The sequence below is a fragment of the Lutra lutra genome, chromosome 1 (assembly GCF_902655055.1).
Source record: "Lutra lutra chromosome 1, mLutLut1.2, whole genome shotgun sequence".
NCBI lineage: Eukaryota > Metazoa > Chordata > Mammalia > Carnivora > Mustelidae > Lutra > Lutra lutra.
The window spans coordinates 145,707,200-145,726,296 of record NC_062278.1 but is presented as its reverse complement, the minus strand read 5'-3'; the positions used below and the strand labels follow the sequence as shown (position 1 = coordinate 145,726,296).

The window sequence follows — 19,097 nt, the reverse complement described above, 5'->3', positions numbered from 1 at the left end:
TTTAATCCCTACTCTTCCACCTATCCCCTTTTCTCATCTGTGATGTACGGGTAGCAATAGTAACCACTCACGGGGTTGTTCTGAAGATTAAATAAGATAATGCTTTCAGTGCTTTTAGCATGGTACCCAGCACTTAGTGAACCCTCAATAAAATTAGATGTTATTGCTAATAATAGTAGTGTTACTATTTATGGAATTAAGTATATAAATTAAATTATGATAAACTGGATGAAGAATGGTAAAGGGAATGAGTAATGAATGATTCCAGAAGGACTTGGCCTAGTCTAGGGACTTTAGGAAGTTTCTGTGAAGAAAGAGCCTATAATCTGAGACCTGAACAATCATTAATCCTCAAATAGTAAAGAGTAGAGGAAGCATTTCATAGACCAGCATAGAGCTTATTAGTTTGAGGAACTAGAAGAAATTGGAGATGTAGCATGTTAAGTCAGGGAGAGAATAACCAAAATGATTAGGGCCTGGGGAGGCTGATGGGGCCAAATTGACTATGTCTGATAGGCCACCTTGAGGGTTTTGAATTTTTTTCAAGAGTACTGAGGAGAAAACTTAAGGTTATTTACAGGTGGGATATAGAGAAAATTTCTTCTGTAACAAAGATCATCCTCACTGCTTTGTGGACAATAGACAGCAGGGAATGGGGGCAGGAGGCAAAGCAGGTCCAGCTGTCCACCAAGACATGATGGCAGCTCTGACTAGAGTGGCGGTATTATTGATGGAGAGAAGTGGAGCTGTTTCCATGGTGGCTTGGCAGTTAACAAGTTTGGGGGTACAAGCATGAAAATGGAATGACACTGAAAATGTGAAAACAATTGGGTTTATTCTGTGGAACTTCAGAAAATGGAGCCAAGACCATGGAGTGGAGTTCCAAGGAGGCTCAGGTCAGTTTGTCATTAGAAGTGTGTGTCAGAATTGCAGATACCCAAGCAAGGCAGACTGCTGGGTGGATAGTGAGTTCCCTAGCACCACAATGTTTAAGAGTATGAATGATCACTATTAAGGGACTCTAGATTAAATATTTGTTAGGATGCTTTTTTGTTTTAAGATTTTATTTATTTGAGAGAGAGCATAAGAGAGAGTGATAATGAGCAGGGTTTGGAGTAGGGAGTGGCAGAGGAAGAGGGAGAAGCAGACTCCCCACTGAGCAGGGAACTCAACGTGGGGCTCAATTGCAAGACACGGGGATCATGACCTGAGCTGAAGGCAGACGCTTAACCAACTGAGCCACCGAGGTGCCCCTATAAGGACACTTTCAATTCAAAATAACTAAGATGCGGGGCGCCTGGGTGGCTCAGTGGGTTAAAGCCTCTGCCTTCGGCTCAGGTCATGATCCCAGGTTCCTGGGATAGAGCCCCACATCGGGCTCCTTGCTCAGCAGGGAGCCTGCTTCTCTCTCTGCTTCTGCCTGCTGTTCTGTCTGCTTGTGTTCTCCCTCTCTCTCTCTCTGACCAATAAATAAATAAATAAAAATAAAAAACAAACAAAAAAAATCTTTAAAAAAATAAAATAAAATAAAAATAACTAAGATGCCATAAGTAAGAACTGACAATTTTATTTTAATTTTATAACTGACTATACATGAAGATGACTGTGCATTCTATAGCAGATGTGGTTTTCACTTAAGGTTATTCAAGACTCATTGTTTGGGTTCACATCACTAAGTTTTATCTTTAGAAAATTTGACATAAAACCAAATTCAGTCATGAATTTTATGCAATTAAATATTTAATTTGCTTTGGATTTTTAATCTTTAAAAATTAAGTTTCAAAAGAATAAGGAAGCAAATTTAATCTTCTATTTTCTTAGTTTACAGTTTTCTTCAGAAAATCAATGCAAGGAATACATAAAGGCAAAAGTAGTCTTAATGATCATTTATGACTCAGCAAATCATCAGGCTCAGAGCTGATTACCAATAACATGATAGAGCCTTTGAAATGCAAGACAGCCATCGATGGGCAAGTTCATGAGACTCATTCTTAATTTCACACCTAGTGTTTCCAGTTACATGATCTTCTTGCTTGTTCTGCTTTTCCATCTTCTCATTTTCACCTTTTACACCCTGACTTGGGTAGAGCGCGTGCAGTTGTGTGTCTCACATGCAATCTTTCCTTTTTCTTGTTTGTTCATGTGGTATATTAGCACATTCTGTCACTGGAACTTTTCTTTCCTAGCAGGCTTTTACACTGGGAGAATAACTTAGCAACCCTGAAGAGTCTGGGGCAGAAAATAAATCCATTTTGTTGCTCTGCCCAGTACCAGCATTACTATTTTTACCTTCCAGTACCCTGTTCAGTGAATATTGTCTGTTTACTTTCTAAAAGAGAAGAACATTTCCTTTTATGCACAAAATCTTCCAATTGCCTTACATCTCTCTATCTGTGCCTGGTTGCAGAAGCCGTCTGGTGCTTTGTTTCAGAGGTGGTTATGATGACTAGCACAGTTAATGTTTTCGGCTAGTTCTAAGGACAAGTGGATCTTTACATTTTTCGCCCAACCTTCAGTTCTTTGGTTTTCTCTTTTTTAAGAAATTTCCCCAAAGTAAATTTAACACGTTCCATTTTGTAAATTTATGGTGTACAGTGTGTCACTTCAATATATTAATCACATTACATAATTATATTACAATATCATTGGCTGTATTCATTATTCAGTGCATTAGACCTCCATTGTGTGTTTATGACTCATTACAAGTTTGTACCCTTAGACACCATCATTCTTATCCCCCCAGTGCTCATGTCCTGGTAACCACGATTTGTTTTCTATTTTTTTATAGGTCTGATTTTTCTAGATTCCATATAAGTGTTGTCATACAGTACTTGTCTTTCTCTGACTTACCTCACTTAACACAATGTGCTCGAGTTCCATGTATGTTGTCAAAAATGGGAATCTATCTTCCTTTCTCCTGGCTGGTAATATCCCCTTGTATATATGTACCAACTCTTTTTTATTCATTCACATGAGAATGGGTATTTGGGTTTCCATATCTTGGCTATTGTGTATAACGCCGCGATAAACATGGGAACACAGATACCTCATTGAAATTCTGTTTTCTTTGCTGTTGGGTGTATTCCCAGAAGCAGAATTGCTGGGTCATATCGTAGATCTATTTTTTAATACTTTAAAGGAATCTCCATATTGGTTTTCATAGTGGTTGGACCAGTTTACATTCTCACCAGCAGTGTGTGTATATCCCCTTTCACCAAATCTTCATGATCATCTATTATCTCCTTTCCTTTTGATGATAGCCATCCTAACAGGTGTAAGGTGATAGTTCATTGTGGTTTTTACTTGAATCTTTTTTTTTTTTTTTAAGATTTATTTATTTGAGAGAGAGAGCGGGCTCAAGAGAGAGGGAGAGAGAATCTGAGGCAAACTCCGTGCAGAGTGCCGAGACCAATGCAGGGCTTGATCTCGTGACCATGACATCATAACCTAAGCCAAAAACAAGAGTCAGCTACTTAACCAGCAGCCACTTATGTGCCCCTGTTTGCATCATCTTGATGATTAGTGATGTTGAGCATTTTTTCATGTGCCTTTTGGCCATTTTGAAGTCCCTTTTGGAAAAATATATATCTATTTTGTTTGGCCCATTTTTAATCAAATTATTTTTTTAAATGTTATTAAATAGTGTTTAGTTCTTTATGTGTTTTGGATAGTAACCCCTTCTCGATATGTGGTTTGTAAAAATTTTATCTGCTCCATAGGCTGCTGTTTCATTTTGTTAACTGAGTAGCAAAAGCTGTGCAGAAGCTTTTGAGTTTGATGTAGTCCCATTTGTTGTTTCTTTCTTTCGTTGTTTGTGCTTTTGGCATCACGCTCAAAAAATCATTGCCAAGACCAATATCAGGAAGCTTCTTCCTTTCCTTTCTTCTTTCAAGATTTTTTTTTTTAATTTATTTGACAGAGATCACAAGTAGGCAGAGAGGCGGCAGAGGGGCGGGTGGGGAAGCAGGCTCCCCGCCGAGCAGAGAGCTGGATGTGGGGCTGGATCCCAGGACCCTGAGATCACGACCCGAGCAGAAGGCAGAGGCTTTACCCACTGAGCCAAGAGTTCTATGATATCAAGTCTTAGGTTTAAGTCTCTGATGGATTTTGAGTTAATTTTTGTGGGTGGTGTGAGACAGTTTTGCATATACTTCAGATTTCCCAGCCCCGTTTGTTGACAAGACTGTCTTTCCTCCAGTGGTTGTTCTTGGTTTCATTGTCAAATATTCATTGACTGGATATGCTGGGATTTAGTTTTGGGCCCTCTATGCCCTTCCATTGGTCTATGAATCTGCTTTTGTGCCAGTACCATAGTGTTTTTATTAGTATGGTTTTGTAGTATAGTTTAAAATCAGGAAGTGTGATATCTCCAGCTTTAGTCTTTTTTTCTCAGGATTGCTTTGGCTATTCAGGGTCCTTTGTGGTTCCACACAAATTTTAGGATTGTTTCTACTATTTCTGTGAAGAATGCCTTTGGTATTTTTATGGGAATTGCATTAAATCTGTAGATCCTTTGAGTGGTATGGCCATTTTAACAATACTTATTCCTCCAAAACATGAATACAAAATGTATTTCCATTTGTTTTTGTCTTCTTCAGTTTCTTTTAGTCAAGTCTTATAGTTTTTGTTGTATAGCTCTTTCACTTCCTTAGTTAAATTTATTCCCAAGTATTTTATCATTTTTTATGCCATTGCAGTTTAGATAGTTTTCTTTATTTCTTTTTCCAATGCTTCATCATTAGTATAAAAGAATGCCACTGATTTCTATAAGTTGATTTTGTAACCTGCCACTTTCCTGAAATCATTGATTAATTCCAACAGTCTTTTTGATTGACTCTTTGGGATTTTTTTATATGTGAGATTATATCATTAGTAAATAGAGAAATTCTTACTTCTTTCTTCCAGATTTGGATGCCTTTTATTTCTTTGCTTTGCTCTAGTTAAGACTTTTCCAATTCTATACTAAATAGGAATGATGAGAGTAGGGAACCTTGCCTTGCTCATGATCTCAGAGGAAACACTTTCAGTTTTTCTCCATTCAGTATAATGTGACTTGTGGGTTTGTCGTATTTGGACTTTTTCATGTTGAGATATGTTCTTCTATACCCAATCTGTAAAGGGTTTTTTAATCATAAAGGGATTTTATATTTTGTCAAATATTTTTTCTGTATGTATTGAGATGATCATATAGTTTTAATCTCTCATTTTACTGATGTGACAAATTATGTGTTTGTGTGTGTTGACTCCTCCTATAGCCCAGGGATAAATCCACTTGGTCATAGTGCTTAATCCTTTTAATGAATTCTTGAATTTTGTTTCCTAATATTTGGTTGAGAATTTTGCATCTATATTCATCAGAACTATTTGTCTATAATTTTCTCTTCTTGTGGTGTCTTTAACTGGTTTTGGTATTAAGACAATGCTGGTTTTGTAAATGAGTTTGGAAGTGTTCCCTTCTCCTCAATATTTTTAAAGAGTCTTATGAGGACTAGTGTTAATTCATCTTTAAATGTTTAGTAGAATTCACCAGTGAAGCTCTCTGGCCTTGGAGTGTCCTGTGTTGAGAGTTTTACTGACTCAATCTCTTGAGTCACGATTGGTGTGTCCAGATGTTCTATTTTTCCTGATTCAGTCTTGGTAGATTGTGTGTTTCTAGAAATTTATCCCTTTCTTGTCTATATTTTTGTAGTATCAGCTGTGATGCCTCCTTTTTCATTTCTAAATTTGAGTCTTCTCTCTTTTTCCTTAGCTTATCTAAAGATTTGTCCATTTGTTTTTTCAAAGCACCAGCTTTTAGTTCATTGATTCTTCTTATTGCTTTTCTGGACTTTACTTAATTTATTTATACTCTATTATTATTTCCTTCTCTCTCCTAATTTTGAGTTTAATTTGTTTCTCTCTTTCTAGTTCCTTGAGGTCTAAAGTTAGGTTGTTTATTTGAGATCTTTCTAATTTCTGAATATACGTGTTTATTGCTGTGGGCTCTTAGAACAGCTTTTGCTGCAGCGCACAAAATTTGATATGTTACATTTTCCATTTTTTATTTGTTTCAAGGAATTCTTTACTTCCCTATTAATTTTTTCTTTGACCCATAGGTTATTTAGAAATGCATCATTTAGTTTCCACAAATTTAAAATCTTCTTACTTTCCTTTTGTTGATTTCTAATTTCACATCATTGTAGTAGAGAAGATAGTTGGTATGATGTCAGTCTTCTTAAATTTGCTGAAATTAGTTTCATGGTCTCTCATGTGATCTGTTCTGGAAAATATTCCATGTGTGCTTAAGAAAAATGTGTATTCTGCTGCTATTGGATAGAATGTTTTATATATATATATTATAATATATATTATATTATATTATATTATATTTATATTATTTATTATTATATTATTATATTATTTATTATTATATTATTTATTATTATTATTATATTATTATTATTATATTTATATTATATTATAATATATATTATATTATAATATATATTATATATATTATAATATATATATATAAAACATTCTATATATATATAAAACATTCTATATATATAGATAGATCGATATATCGATCTATCTATCTATATATATATATCAGTTCCTTTGTTTTAAAGTGTTGTTAATTCCAGTGTTTCCTTGATGATTTTTTTGTCTGGGTGACCTATCCATTGCTGATAGGGTGCTGAAGCCCTCCACTATTACTGTATTGTTTTTTTCTCCTCTAAGATCTGTTAGTATTTGCTTGGGGTGCCTGGGGGGCTCAGTCGTTAAGTGTCTGCCTTTGGCTCATGTCATGATCCCATGTCCTGGGATCTAGCCCCATGCTGGGCTTCCTGCTGTCCCGGGGAGCCTGCTTGTCCCTCTCCCACTCCACCTGCTTGTGTTCCCTCTCTCGCTGTGTCTCTTTCTGTCAAATACATAAATAAAATCTTTAAAAAAATGGAATTTCTCTGAAATATCTAAGCAGGGATGTATTTCAGAGAATTGAGGCTAAATTAGAACTTATGGAAAGAGATATTCCTGGAAAAGTTTGTAGCTAAATATTTGGGGTGTATCTTTTGGGACAGATAAATTCTTTTTTTTTTTAAGATTTTATTTACCCATTTGACAGACAGAGATCACAAGTAGACAGAGAGGCAGGCAGAGAGAGGATGGGAAGCAGGCTCCCTGCTGAGCAGAGAGCCCAATGTGGGGCTTGATCCCAGGACCCTGGGATCATGACCTGAGCCGAAGGCAGAGCCTTCAACCTACTGAGCCACCCAGGCGCCCCCTATGGGACAGATAAATTCTTAGATGTTAGCCTAAGTTCATTCATTCATTCATTCATTCATCTGCTGAGTACCTATAGGACACAGATTCCATTTTACATGCTGAAGAGATCACGGTGAAGGGGACATATGTCTGTCCTCTCAAGAAATTTCTGGTTTCTAGTGGTGAAATGGATCATTGCAATACGATATTATAGTAGTTTAAGGACTTAAATGTAATGAGGATATACAAAAAAGGGTTGATAAGTCATTTGATAAGTCATTTGAGGTTGATTAGTCTTCCTAATGGAGACTTGGAAAAAAGTAGATTTTTGGCAAGCAGATAGGGATGGGATCTGGAAAAGGGCAGATATTACTGGCAAATGCTAATATTATCTTTAATCAGTTTAAATATCTGCAGACTAAGACTTTAGTCCAGTGCACTAATGAAAGGCTTAGATGCTGGTTGTGGGTTTTTTTTCCCCCTCCCATGGCAGTCATAACCAACGCTAGGTCAACCAACCATTTATATCAGCTTTAATTACTTTTGCTAATTAAGTGAGGGTAGATGAAGAAACCGATTTAATTAGAAGGTGAAATTCAACATTTTAGCTTCTTTCATGATTATGAACTAAAATAATAAATTTGAATACAAATATGTCACTGGCACAGACGTTCAGCTTCACGTGCTATGACCAATGCTCAGGGCTCCCATACTCAAAACAGTCATGTGCTTAGGGGTTAAGACTCTGTATTCAAAGTCATGAAATTCTTATATTCTGTGTTTTGGAAATGAAGTCTGATGATACAAGAAGCATGTATGTTTGGGGCCTGGAAGTCTCAATTACTGTGAGGTCCCTCCAACTTCTTATCTCTCTGACATAGATTCTCAACCATCTGCTCCTGGCCCTGTGGCCCCTGCCTGGCCTCCAGCTCCATCTCCCTGACCCTGTCCCATCATTGCTACTGTTCTCTCGCTGGTATGGTGATTGGGTCTCACCAGGGAAGGCCTGTGTTCCATCTTTACCCTCCTCCCCTATGGGTTTGTGAATGCAGACAAGGAGAGGATCAGGATGCAGTATGTACCCTGCTGAATCTTGAGGTGAGGCAAAAAGGAAGGCATCTTTAACCAGGCTGGTAGCACCAGGGTGCACTCAGTGGGGGGCTTAGTGGGGCCTCTTGCCCACCTCCAATCCAGGTACCAAGAGCATCTTGATGGCATGGAGTTTGCAGTCACTTGGGAGTCTCCTGTCTACCATGATTTAGGACACTGGTCTATGGGAGGGGAGATTGACTTCCTCACTCTGGCCTGAGCCCCACACTTTCATTTTCTATTGGGCACCCCCAAAATTATGTAGCTGGCCTTGTCTTTCTTTGTTATAAATGCATAGACTGAACTTCATTAAATATGAATTCAGCAGATGGGTAAGTACTTCTCATAACCATAGTGTAAGCCCACTGCCTTAGAGAGAAATAACATAAAGATTAAGCATGAGATGATAATGTCTAAGATATGTATATTTTACTCATAATCAAGTAAAAAACAAAGAGTAATCAGCAAATTAACAAGTTAGAGTCTTATTTTGACTTCTGTGGTGAATAGTTCTCAAATCTTTCCTGGAGATGTCAGTGTAGGTGAAAGTTGTGTGAACTATAGGTCACTAAATCAAATACAAAAAGTGAAAATTAGATCTTTTTTTCAAAGTCCAAATAAGTTCAAGTTTATTTATTTTATTTTATTTTATTTTTTTTGACAGATAGAGATCACAGGTAGGCAGCGAGGCAGGCAGAGAGAGAGAGGAGGAAGCGGGCTCCCTGCCGAGCAGAGAGCCCGATGCGGGGCTCGATCCCAGGACCTTGGAATCATGACCTGAGCTGAAGGCAGAGGCTTTAACCCACTGAGCCACCCAGGCGCCCCAAGTTCAAGTTTATTAAGAAGCAACATGACTTCAGTGAAGTTAGAGATTTTGAATTTGAAAAATAGACAAAATATTGCTATGCCTGGGTGGCTCAGCTGGTTAAGCTTTTGTCTTCAGCTCAGGTCACGATCCCGGGGTCCTGGGGTCAAGCCCTGGGTCCAGCTCCCTGCTCAGTAAGGAGTCTGCTTCTCTTTCCCTCTGCTCCCCTCCTCCACTTGTGCACATGTGCTCTCTTTCTCTCATTCTCTCATGGGCGAGCTCTTGCTCTTTCAAATAAATAAAATTAAAAAAAAAATAATAAACTTTAAAAATAGACAAAGTATTATAACAAATGCCAGAAGTACTTAAAACATGCTAACAATGATCTTGATAATTGATTCCGTTGTGTCTAGAATAGCTTTCTATTAGTATTTACCTGGACGATAAATAAAGTTCCCTCTAGTAAGCTGATTGCCATTTCCTACTTCCAAATCACAGAAAATATTAGCATGAAACGTGTCCAATAAGTTACTTTAAAAAATTATTACAAACATCTTAAACATTTAAGTAACTGCATTGCATTTTATTTTTATGAATCAGGTTTTGTAAGACACACTCTAATCAAGTTGGGTTGATATTGCTGCTCTCCAGCTAGAAAAGGCCAACGAGTTGTGACTCTCTAGAAACCTACCTTCCATTTGGTGTATCAGGGCCTACATTCTTGGGATCCCTCTTTGTTTCACTGACCAATGGCTTGGCAGTGATTATAGAAAATAACAAGTTCACACGGGAGAAGATGACTATATCCACCTGTCCTGAGATCTGAGGAGTGGCTTCATGCTCAGCCAATAGCCCTTGCCTGACATCCCAGTTGCAAAGAGAATAGTGCTGCCTCCCTCTGCTTTCCAAACTTTCCAAATACTTTTTGAGAAGTCTTGGATTCCAAGCTGTGCTTGATGTCCATCTTATCCGAGGAGTTTTGGGTGTGAACACCATGGTGGACTCACAGTGGGGGGTTTAACCTTGATCTTCCACACCCATGGCCTGGTCCTGACATTGACCAGAGTGCTATAATCAGCTTGTCTTCTCGTAGGTGCCTCACTCCTGATGCAGAAGCCCGCCCAGATATTGTAGAAGTCAGCTCAATGATATCAGACGTCATGATGAAGTATTTAGACAACTTGTCTACATCCCAGCTGGCTTTGGAGAAGAAGCTGGAACGGGAACGGAAGCGTACACAGAGGTACTTTATGGAAGCCAACCGGAATGCTGTCACATGTCACCATGAACTGGCTCTGTTATGTCATGTAAGTGCACAGCTTTCAGTGTCTTCATGATGTACCCCATTATAAGGTCACCTGCAGTGGTTCAGGCTTGTCTTAAGGGAGGATTATCTTAAGAAAATATTAATTGCTACATGCAGTATTTCACTATTATATAGTTCCATTTTGCATTCCTTTCTAGACCTTATAATTAAAATTAAAGTCAATATAAATGGCTTTCCAATGAGCTACCCCTAATTTATTGTATATTGCAAAACTGGCAGCATCAAATAGATCCCTTAGCAATTCTGTAAGTTTACATTATGCTCTTTGTGTAGATAGCAGTGAATACATAGATTTTATTTCTTTAGAAATCTGATTTGGGGAATATGGATGGAAATGTTATGTGTTAATTCAGAGAAGGAAATAATAATTGCCTTAAAATTTTTTCGTTTTAGTCTAGTTGTTTTTATTACTATTTGTGGTGGTAATAATGCTGCCATGCTTCAAATAAGAATATGTCCTTCAATTTTTCTTGCCAATAACCTTCAAATTATTTTGATATTTAAGTTTATTTCTGAGCAGAGCTTGAAAAAGGGAAAAGCTACAAATGTCCACATATACAAGTGACCATGACAGTGATGCTCTTGTTGCTGTCTCTTGTTTTCCCCCATGTGCTTTTGTTGTATCATGACCCATGATCCATTCTTTGCTCATACTCTGGGCTCCCCCAAGCGGGGAACAAGTCAGGGACCCTTCAACCTGGTACATATTCTTTTCTTCCCTCTTGGGCATGGGATCCAAGGAAATGGAAATAGTCCTAACACCCATTCTTTTTTTTTTTCTATTTTTAAAGATTTTATTTATTTATTTGACAGAGAGAGAGAGAGAGAGAGAGAGAGAGAGAGATCACAAGCAGGCAGAGCGGCAGGCAAAGAGAAAGGGGAAAGCAGGCTTCCCGCTGAGCAGAGAGCCCGATGCGGGGCTCCCTCCCAGAACCCTGAGACCATGACCTGAGCCAAAGGCAGAGGCTTAACCCTCTGAGCCACCCAGGCGCCCCCATAACACCCATTCTTAATCAAGGTACTTGGTCATCAAATTCCTTTCCAGGACCCTAAAGACCTGTTCTACCTCAGTTGGGAAAATAATATGAAGAGTTCATTTTAAAGAAGAGACAGCTATAATTTCTTTTCCTTCCTTCCTTCCTTCCTTCCATCCTCCCTCCCTCCCTTCCATCCTCCTTGCCTCCCTCCCTTCCTCTGATTTCTTGGATAACAACTTTCCATCAAACTCATTTCTATTAAAAGGAAAGCACTACTGTGTGGTGTGCTTGTCCTGACATTCTTGGAATCTGGAAGTTGAAGATTCAGTGTAGTTTTCTTTTGGGCAGGGAAAAACTCATCTTTATTGCCTTGCTGAGCCCAGCTGTAATTTTACAGAACAATACTTGGTGATTATCTAAGGCCTTGGTTTATGTTTAGGAGCATATAACTTGGAGTTATAGCTCTTGCTGAACACAGTTAAATCTTATATACAGCGAATTAAAGCTCACTTTTCTTGTTATTTTACTACCTGACTTTGTAAAAATTAGGCAACTATGAGAAACACACCATTCTATGCATGTCATGTTGCATTCAGAGTACAATGTTCCCAGGAAACTGAAATGCAAGAGGTTTAGCCATTTCTATATATCTTAAGTATTTGAGGCCTTCTATTAAGTTCTGCACTGTAAAGCTACTTAGCCAATTTCCAGTTGGATATAAAAGAGTCAGTTTATATTAGATTCCCTTAGCTGATGTGGGGATGGGCGAAGTTAGTTTAGAATCTAACCACAAAAATCCTCTTATCTTTAGCTAAACACCTTGAGAATGGCTGTTTTATTTATTTATTTACTGCTCAGCTTTTTTTTTTTTTTTAAACTCTTACTGTGGAAAATTTCATGCATTTACAGAAATAAAGATTGTGCTTCGTGTAGCCACCCCCCAGCTTCAAGAATTTGCTACTTTGGGCCAATCACATACTGTTTTAATGCCCACCCACTACTCACTTCCTGCCCTCCATAGGTTATTTTGAAACAAACCCAAACCACTATATCATGTCATCCATCAATATTTCAGTACGTATTTGGAGAGCCATTTTAACTGTAGAAATCCAGCTCTCAGGCCATGACTGGGTTAAACAAAGGGAGAAACCTGTAGTCGAGGTGGTTTCGAGGTTCTAGAGGTTCTGTACTCATCTGTAAATTAGGGGGAACACATTACCTATCACAGAAAGCACTAGGATTAAGTAAGTTTATGTGTTTGAATAAACTGTACAAATGGAAAAGTGGCACAAAATTATAAGATAGCACCTGTTATATAAAGTAAGCAATGATTATGTTAAAAAAATAATTGTTGATGCAACTTGCTAATCCAGTATTAACTGGTCCATTAGTGCCAAATCCACATGTGGTTTTCATGCAGTTAATAAGTATGTATTGAGCACGTGTTACCAGCCAGCCTTGATGCCCTCATGGAGCATCCAGTCTCATAGGGACCACAGAGAAGTGCTTTGTCTCTTGGCAGTTTATATTACTACATTTAAAGAACAATCACATATCGTCTCCTTTGGCACTATTTTATGTATACTGATCATTTTTCATCTCTGGATTAATAAAATGTTAGTTAAAAGGAAAAGTGCAGCTTTATTAAAGAACTGAGAAGGAAATATGATTACCTTTAATCAAAAGACAGCATGCAGTTAATTGGCATTATCCTTGCTAAGTACCAATTAATTTCTTTTTAAAAACATACATCGACACCATTGCTGATGGAAAAATTATACGTATAAAATTTTATGTTTCTTTTTTTCTTAAGTCTTGTTATAGTATCATGATTATTTCATTTCAAATATGGTGGAATGTCTCCCAGAGCAGTTAATATCAACAATACAATTACACAATCCAATGATAGGCAATAGTCAAAGGAAAGGGAAATTAGTGGGTACATTATGTAGAACTTTATGAATTCTCAGCACCGATAAGGAGAGCCATTGTGAATTGCTGGAATTTTGCAAATTAAGGAGCGAGCAAATAATTGATAAGAAACATTAAGGACTCCTGTGTCATGGGGTATATGCTACTAACATTTTTACATATTAGCTTATTCTCAATTATGGCAATAGTCTAGTAAAGACAAGTATTAATATATATTTCAAGAGGACACAGAAATCTTCACTAATAAAGTTCATGCCTGTGTACTGTGGTTTAGACCCTAAGAAAGAGAAGAAAATTTTCTTTCCGAAGAACGTTAAGCTGTCTAATTTTTATAATTCAAAATAAAGATCATGAGGAGAGCGGAGTCAAGAATAAAATCTAAGGGTGCTGGGTGGCTCAGTCGGTTTTTAAGCGTCTGCCTTCAGCTCAGGTCATGATCCCAGGGTCCTGGGATGGAACCCCGAGTCAGGCTCCCTGCTCAGCGGGGAGTCTGCTTCTCCCTCTCCCTCTGCTCTTCTACCTGCTCGTACTTGCTTTCGTTCTGTCTCTCTCAAATAAATAAATAAATACTATTTTTGAAAAAGAATAAAACCAAGCAGAGAAAAATAAGGTGTAATTTTTACTTAAATATGTAATAATAAAAGTCTATTGTGCTACCGAGGATACTGTGGCATTGTAGTAATCAAAATCATGATTGGCATTTTAGCATTATGTGCAACATGTTAAATACACAGAAGTGCTGCCCCTTGGTTGTCATCTTGTATCCCAGACAGAAAAATCAGTTGCAGACAATTCTAAACCGCATGCTGCTTAGCTCCTCACCAGCAAATGCGAGGATGAGTGTTAAAACCCAGCCTGAAAAATGTGGGTAATCAATAGAAAACTCCCAATTTCATTCAGATTAGTGGGATTTTGTGGATCCAACTGTAAGCTAATATTAACATTTGTAAATAAAGCATATTTCTATGTGTACAAATGGAGCAGAGTTGAATGTATCGGGGAAACTGATGGGTAATCAGTGAAAGAAGCAAGTTCTTGAAGGGTGAGTTTTGCAGGGATTCCCACTTCTCTTCCAGTGATATTTGTCCGGTACTATTATCTTCACCATCTCTGTTTTAAAGCTACATGATTCTTTCTTTCTACCAGTAGAGTGAGTTTTTTCAGTCTGGAGAACTTTCATCATCCATAAGACTAACAGGGAACAAAACAAAAAGAAAAATTGAAAATGCTTGCAGTTTATAGTTGATAAAAGAACAAAGAGTTGTTGAATATCTTCTGAATGTAAGACATGGTGCTTGCTATTGTGAAGGTTACAAAAGATTATAAGGAGTGTTCGCAGTCGTGAAGTGACTTATACAGTCTACCTGGGCAGCCAAGATATATATGCAGGAGGAAATCTTGGCAAATACCAAATGATATCTCTGGCTGATATAGTTTAGGGAGGCTCCCAAAACAAGTGGCCTTGAAGTAGGTAAGAAAGTCACTCCTGCATGGAAAAGAATAGTGAAAGTGCATGACCTCCGGATATACCAGCCTAGCACACTTAGGGCTACTAATCACATTTTAGGAATGGTATTGTTTTATGCTTTAACTCAAAAGGCAAGGAAACGGAAACCAAGAGAAGAGACTTTTCCAAGGTTTTTTCAAGACTTTTCCAAACTAGTTTTCTGGTTTCAGACCTTGGACTGATAGTTGGATCTCCTGATTTATAATGCATATTTTGGTATGCATAGTTTGGAAAGTCTGGGAAAGTAGGCTGGTACTAGATGGCAGAAGTTTGTGGAATACCTAATCATGGTATTCATACCTCATGTTTGGATTTGAATCTGGGTAATGTGGACTGAAACCTTATATTTCTCCAGAGTAATTAACAACCAAGTTATCAAACTGAAGGGTAATTCTTCCTTATCATCCATACTTCCTTCTTGAATTTTTTCCCCTGTGGTTTCAACCACACCCCTCCATCCTGATTTCTATCTTACGTCTCTGAACACTCTTTTCTTTTCTTTTCTTTTCTTTTTTAAAGATTTTATTTATTTATTTGACAGACAGAGATTACAAGTATGTAGAGAGGCAGGCAGAGAGAGAGAGAGAGGAGGAAGCAGGTTCCCCGCTGAGCAGAGAGCCTGATGCGGGGCTCAATCCCAGGACTCTGGGATCATGACCTGAGCCGAAGGCAGAGGCTTTAACCCACTGAGCCACCCAGGTGCCCCTGAACACTCTTTTCTTATTCTCTCTTCCGACCCCGTACTCTTAAGCTTTGATGTTCTGCTTCTCTTCTTGCTCTTCTCTAGAGTGAGCTCTGGCCAGTTTCGTGGTTTTTCATTTCATATGAATTTGGGTAAAAATTGCTTGTATAAAATGGGAACTTTATCTTCCATAATCATATATCATTTTGTTTTGGACCCCTGTTCCTGCTGATAGCAGAAAATGGTGGATATAGGCATGAACACTTATATCAGCTATTTTGGTCTAAAAGTTTCTCTCCCATTTCAAGGGCTCTCCTCTCCATCTCTGTCTCCCAAGATGGCAGCTGGATACAGGAGGAAGCCTAGGTATCTTCATGCCACTGGGAGGGGTTTCTGTGTGTTATTGCCGCCTTCTTTTGGCCTCCGTTGACTTCAGATGAGGTGAACCTATCCCTGTGGCTTTGGGGGACATACGGTGGGATCCCTGGTTTGAGCTGTCTTGTCTGTGCTCCCTCCATGAAGTGATAACCTGGTGGACTCACCAGTGAGCGCTATATCCACTTTCTACATTCCCATTGTGGCACGTGGGAGCTTTGGATTCCCACCTATGCCGCATAGTCCATGGGGAACTAACTGGGAGTGGGGGCACAATATCAGCCCTACCTTATCCATTCAACAAATATTTATTGAGTACCTATTAGGTATCAGGTACTATTCTAGGTACAGGGGATACAGGTACAGGGAACACAGTGTTTCTCCCCTCATGGGCCTTGTACTAAATGCCCATATTAGCTATATGGTATATAGTGTCATGATGGTCATGAAGCTTCTCTGGAACTTTCAGTCTTTTCTGGCTGAACCTGACTTGTTCCCTCAAAACCTCTGCTCTGCTTCACTCACAAGGTTCACCTCTGCTGGAGAGGATGTGAGGAGGAAAAACAAAGATGTTTGAACTTGCCTTCTTATCTTCTATCCTTCTCTCTGGATCCTTCTTTGAACTTCAGAAAGACTTCCCAGTTCCCCATCTGCACGCTAGAAACTGCCCTTCTACCACAACCTCCTCTTGCCCAGGTATTCTTCATTCAGGACTAGGACTTCCTTGGGTTTATAAGCCCCAGGCTTCTGGTCTGGTCTCAACAGTATAAGCATTTGGGGAGGAAAAGTACACAATATTTTCTAAGAAGGCCAAATACACTGGGATGTGTTTTACAACACATACATTTTCTGAAGACCTCCAAAACTATGTGTCTGATCCCAGCCTTTCCCGCATGACGGACCTAAATTTTGAGCTGGACATTTACCCGTGTGTCTAATCAGTACCTCATGTTCAGCAAGTCCCACAGTGAATGGATTCTCTTTCCTTAACCCAGTCATATTCTACACCTCATCACCTTAATTGAAACCTGGACATCTTCAATTCATTCTCCCTCAAATCCTACATCCGTTTCATTAGCAATCTTTTACCAGTCCTACTTTTGAAATGCCTGACAAATCCATCTTAACCTTCCAGTTCTCATTCTCATTGTCTCACATTGGGTCATTGCAATATCCAACTTTCTTGCCTCTCTAGTCTCCTCCTCAACCTTAGCAGTGATTCAGTGTACCACCTCTGCACTGTCTACAAGGTCCTCAGAAACTGTGTGCGTGTGAAGGGAGAGCCATTTTGTTTATCACAATGACGTTGACTGCTACTGGCACTTAAGGGGAGGCAGCCAGGGCTGCTAATATTATGCCATGTACAGAACAGTCCTGCACAGAATGTATAAAGCAGAACCAGTAGAAGATACATATGAAGAGATTTATTAGAAGGAATTATCTTATACAATTGTGGGGGCTGGCTAGGTAATGGAGTAGGCTGGCAGGAAGGGCAGGTTGAAACTTTAGGACATGGGCTGAACCTGCTGTCCACAGATGGTGTTTCTTTTTCATCTCAAAGAAGCCTCAGCTTTAAAGACCTTCCAAATGATCAAATCCATTCTACTCAGGTTATCTAGAATCAGCTCCCTCCCTTAACCATCCCCTATGTGCCTACCAAGATGATCTTTCAAAAATCACATCTGATCTTGATAAATCATCGCATGCTTAAGAGGATGAGTAAATGTTCCCATAGTGAGTCCTAGAAATGTACTCTAAGCTTTTGGTGAATTACAAAAAGGAAGATTTCTGTGATAGTCTCATGTTGTCAAACTACTGAAATATGGCGCACATAATTATTATCCTAAGTACCATCTACCTTGGGGCTGGGGGAAGCAGCTAGTAGAGCACTTGTCCACAAGGATTATTATCTAAATCCACCAACCCTTTATAATTTCACTTAAAGAAATGGAATTCTTTGTGTAGTTTTCTAATACAATCTGTATATGTTCTTGGCAAACTTTATTGACAGGCATTTAGTATTAATCCTAAATTCTCAAATATCTTTAAAGTGGACCACATAGGAATTGAGCAAATATGCAACTACCTGATTCTCATTTTCTTAGTGCAAGTTTAAAAAAACTGTTGTGCTATTTATTTATCTGAGCTGTTTTATTTTTATCATACCATATGTCATTTACAATTTCTGGGCATGCCACTAAAGGCGTGTGTCTGCAATCCTCTGCTAAGAGATTAAATTAAGCCATGTAGAAAATGATGTATTTTAAAGGGACAATATATTTGTGAACATCTTTGCTTTTATTGTCTGGTTAATTGTTGACTGAATTTCCCCCAAGGCTGTGAAAATGCAACAAATAATGATGCAGTGAAAGAAGTATCGGGAAAAATCATGACTTGTTTTGGCAACATTCTATACTTGTTATGGTTTAAGAAAATAAAGCAATGCCTTTTAAGCTCCTGCACAAATATATACACCATTCTCACATCCACACCCTAACTCCCCCCTTGTTTATGGAGATATAATTTACCTACAGTAAGATGTACAAATTTTAATTACTTAGTTTAATAACTTTTGACACATGGTTAACTTGCACCCAAAACGAGATTCAGAACATTTCTGTGAGCTCAAAAATTTCCCTCTTGCCCTTTCCCATACGGTTCCCTGCCCATGGACAGACATGATTTCTGACACTGCGGATTACTTTTGCCTCTTATTTTGACTTCATATAAATCACAAACGGTCTGTGCTCTTTACCGTCTGCCTTAGTTCATGTGACCTAATGTTACTGAGATTGATCCGTGATGTTGTGTTTAATAGTTCTTTGTTTATAATGTTTGATAGTATTATGTGGTATGAACATATCATAATTTATTCTCCTGTTGATGAACACTGTGTTGTTTCCAGATTTGGGGTTTTATATAAGACTGCTATGAATTTTCTTACATAAGTTTTCTTGTGCAGATGCTTTCATTTCTCTTAGGCAAATACTTAGGAGTACAATTTCAGGGTCTTAAGGTAGTGGTACGTTTAATTCAAAAAGAAACTACCAAGCAGTTCTCCAAAATTGTAATGGTTAGCATTTTTAGGAGCAATGTATGAGAGTTGCTCAATTGTTCCACATTCTTGTAAACATTTGGTGTTGTCAGTCTTTTAG

At 38.3% G+C, this 19,097-nt stretch overlaps 1 protein-coding gene across 7 annotated transcripts in view; it reads left to right on the top strand.

Annotated features, from left to right (window-relative positions):
* Nucleotides 1-19,097, top strand: part of NEK10 (NIMA related kinase 10) — a 226,355-nt gene that overhangs the window by 135,851 nt on the left and 71,407 nt on the right. For all 7 annotated transcript variants that reach the window (XM_047738527.1, XM_047738536.1, XM_047738554.1 and 4 more), the window contains one exon: nucleotides 10,236-10,449. In XM_047738527.1, coding sequence (XP_047594483.1) covers nucleotides 10,236-10,449 — 214 coding nt within the window. The remainder of the gene's footprint in view (nucleotides 1-10,235; nucleotides 10,450-19,097) is intronic.